Source organism: Salpingoeca rosetta (assembly GCF_000188695.1).
Source record: "Salpingoeca rosetta unplaced genomic scaffold supercont1.21, whole genome shotgun sequence".
In the NCBI taxonomy this organism is placed as follows: domain Eukaryota; class Choanoflagellata; order Craspedida; family Salpingoecidae; genus Salpingoeca; species Salpingoeca rosetta.
This window is the reverse complement of record NW_004754913.1, coordinates 514760-517259: the sequence shown is the minus strand read 5'-3', so window position 1 is coordinate 517259 and position 2500 is coordinate 514760. Positions and strand designations below refer to the sequence as shown.

At 55.3% G+C, this 2500-nt stretch overlaps 1 protein-coding gene across 1 annotated transcript in view; it reads right to left on the bottom strand.

Annotated features, from left to right (window-relative positions):
* Positions 1-2500, bottom strand: part of PTSG_12682 (GMP reductase) — a 4780-nt gene that overhangs the window by 880 nt on the left and 1400 nt on the right. The window contains exons 5-11 of the mRNA XM_004991085.1: positions 2213-2353; positions 1975-2028; positions 1604-1702; positions 1138-1227; positions 782-909; positions 506-584; positions 205-243 (exon numbers count right to left, since the gene is read on the bottom strand). Of these exons, the coding sequence (XP_004991142.1) occupies positions 205-243; positions 506-584; positions 782-909; positions 1138-1227; positions 1604-1702; positions 1975-2028; positions 2213-2353 (630 nt within the window). The remainder of the gene's footprint in view (positions 1-204; positions 244-505; positions 585-781; positions 910-1137; positions 1228-1603; positions 1703-1974; positions 2029-2212; positions 2354-2500) is intronic.

The window sequence follows — 2500 nt, the reverse complement described above, 5'->3', positions numbered from 1 at the left end:
GCGATGGTGCAGATGGTGGTGAGTGGCGATGGTGCAGATGGTGGTCGGACGTGAGGAAGGGCGGCAGTATGGGTGGACAGGTTGCGCACAAAACAAACAAAGAGAGAGAGAGAGAGAAGGAGGGGAAAAAAGAGATTCAGCAGCAACAACACGGCTGAAGCGCCAAAGAGCACGTGCGATCTGCCAGCAGCCGTGGTGACACACCTCCTTCAGCGTCGGCTCCAGCGGCCCGCGGTACGGCAGCTGCACACACACACATATGTTATGATGGAAGGGGCGGGGAGGTGTCATTGGTGTGTGCGTGTGTGCGTTTATATGTATGTATGTGTATGTGCATGCGTGTGTTGAGCGTACGGCCTCGATTGGAAGAGAGGAATGAGTGGGAAACACACCCCAGCATACGCCGCCGGCAGCACACGCTCAAATAAAAAACGTGCCTCCACAACCACACACACACACACACACACACACACACACACACACACACACATACACAGCCGCTGACCGTGATGGTTTTCCCCTCAGAGGCGCGGTAATCTGCAACAGAGCCGTGGTGCTTCTTCATGGCCGTGTCCGAGGACATGCTGCGAGCACAACCACATGTGGTGTGTGTGTGATTGTGTGCGTGCATGGGATTGTATGTGTGCGTGTGTGTGTGCGTGTGAGGTGGGTTGGTGTTGGAGGATGTAGAGTTGGTCATCCACGAGCATGCTAGCAAAAGCACGCAACCAACGCCCGCACCACCTCTGTGCCACCGTCTGCACTGTCCACCATTGCGTACCCATAGAACATCTTGAAGAACTTTTTGTCCTTCTCCACCAGCTCCCCCGCACTCTCGTCGTGCCCAGCCAGCATCCCGCCAAGCATCACAAAGTCCGCCCCAGCACCAAACGCCTTGGCGATGTCCCCCTGGTGGTGTGTTACGTTGTGTTGTGTTGTGACGATGGTGATGCGATGTGGTGGTGGCGAGAAGCATGATTTGCCTCAACCTCGACACACGGATACACACACACACACACACACACACAAAACACATGCATGCACACAACTCATGCATCACATGCACGTATGCACGCATGCACACACACGCACACACACACACACACCAATCCACAGCAACAACAGCGCCACACGAACCGGGCAAGTGCAGCCGCCGTCGGCCACAATGTGACCGCCCAGCCCGTGAGCAGCGTCAGCACACTCAATCACCGCACTAAGTTGCGGGTACTGCGCAAGAGCACGCGGTATTGCGCAGCGGGGAGAGGATCAATTACGAGGCGCGCACATGCACAGGTGTATGAGAGAGAGAGAGAGCGCGCAAAAACGTTAACACACACACACACACATCCACCTACACGAGAGCTTGAATGAGTACGCAAGAAACTGCATCAACACAACACTCACGCACTCGCTTGAAGTACACACACACACACACACACACACACACACACACACACGTGTCACATCACACACACACACACACACACACACACACACACACACACACACACACACACACACACACACACACACACACACACACACACACACACACACACACACACACACACGTGTCACATGACACCACGCTGGGGCGACTCACCCCGACGCCCGTCTGCTTGCGGGTGGTGCAGACGCTGCCCGGGCCAATGCCAACCTTCACGATGTCGGCACCAGAGAGGATCAGCTCCTCAACCATCTCCTAAGCATGAGGCGAATAAGGGTGTGGTTGCGGTGGTAGGGGACAAGAGAGAGAGGGAGGAGAAAGAAGAAAGAGATAGTGTATGTGTGTGTGTGTGCGTATGTGTGTGTATGTGTGTGTGTATGTGTGTGTATGTGTGTGTGTGTGTGTGAGTGTGTGAGTGAGAGCGAGAGAGAGTGTGTGTGTGTGTGAGTGTATGTATGTGTGTGTGTGTGTGCGTATAAGTGAGGTGCTCTGACTCCGGCGCCCATGCAAATCGACTGCAACTACACCTGCGTGACGACGTTGCCGGCCATGATGGTCTTGTCGGGGAAGGCCTCGCGCACCTGGCAGCGGGAGGTGCAGGAGCATGGTGTGGGGTGAGCAGCAGATTGGAGCTTGATAAAAACACGTGGCACAAGTACGCAGCCAACACACACACACACACACACACACACACACACACACACACACAACACACACACACACACACACACACACACACACACACACAAGCACACCGGCAAGCACCTTCTTGACAAAGTCGACAAAGTGCTCCGAGTATCCGTTGGCGACATCGAGGCAGATGAAGGAGATGGCCGGGTTGGTCTCAAGCACAGTCGCCAGCGTGGCAAAGTCGTGCTTGCCCGTGCCAGAGGACGCACACATGAACTGCATTCACGCGCGGGGGAAGGAAGGAGGAGCAGCACACGACACACGCGGCACGGGTGACACGAGTGAGTGAATGAGTGAGTGAGTGAGAGTAAGAGAGAGAGTGAGTGAGTGAGAGTGAGTGAGCGTGCGTAGCGTGTGTCGTGT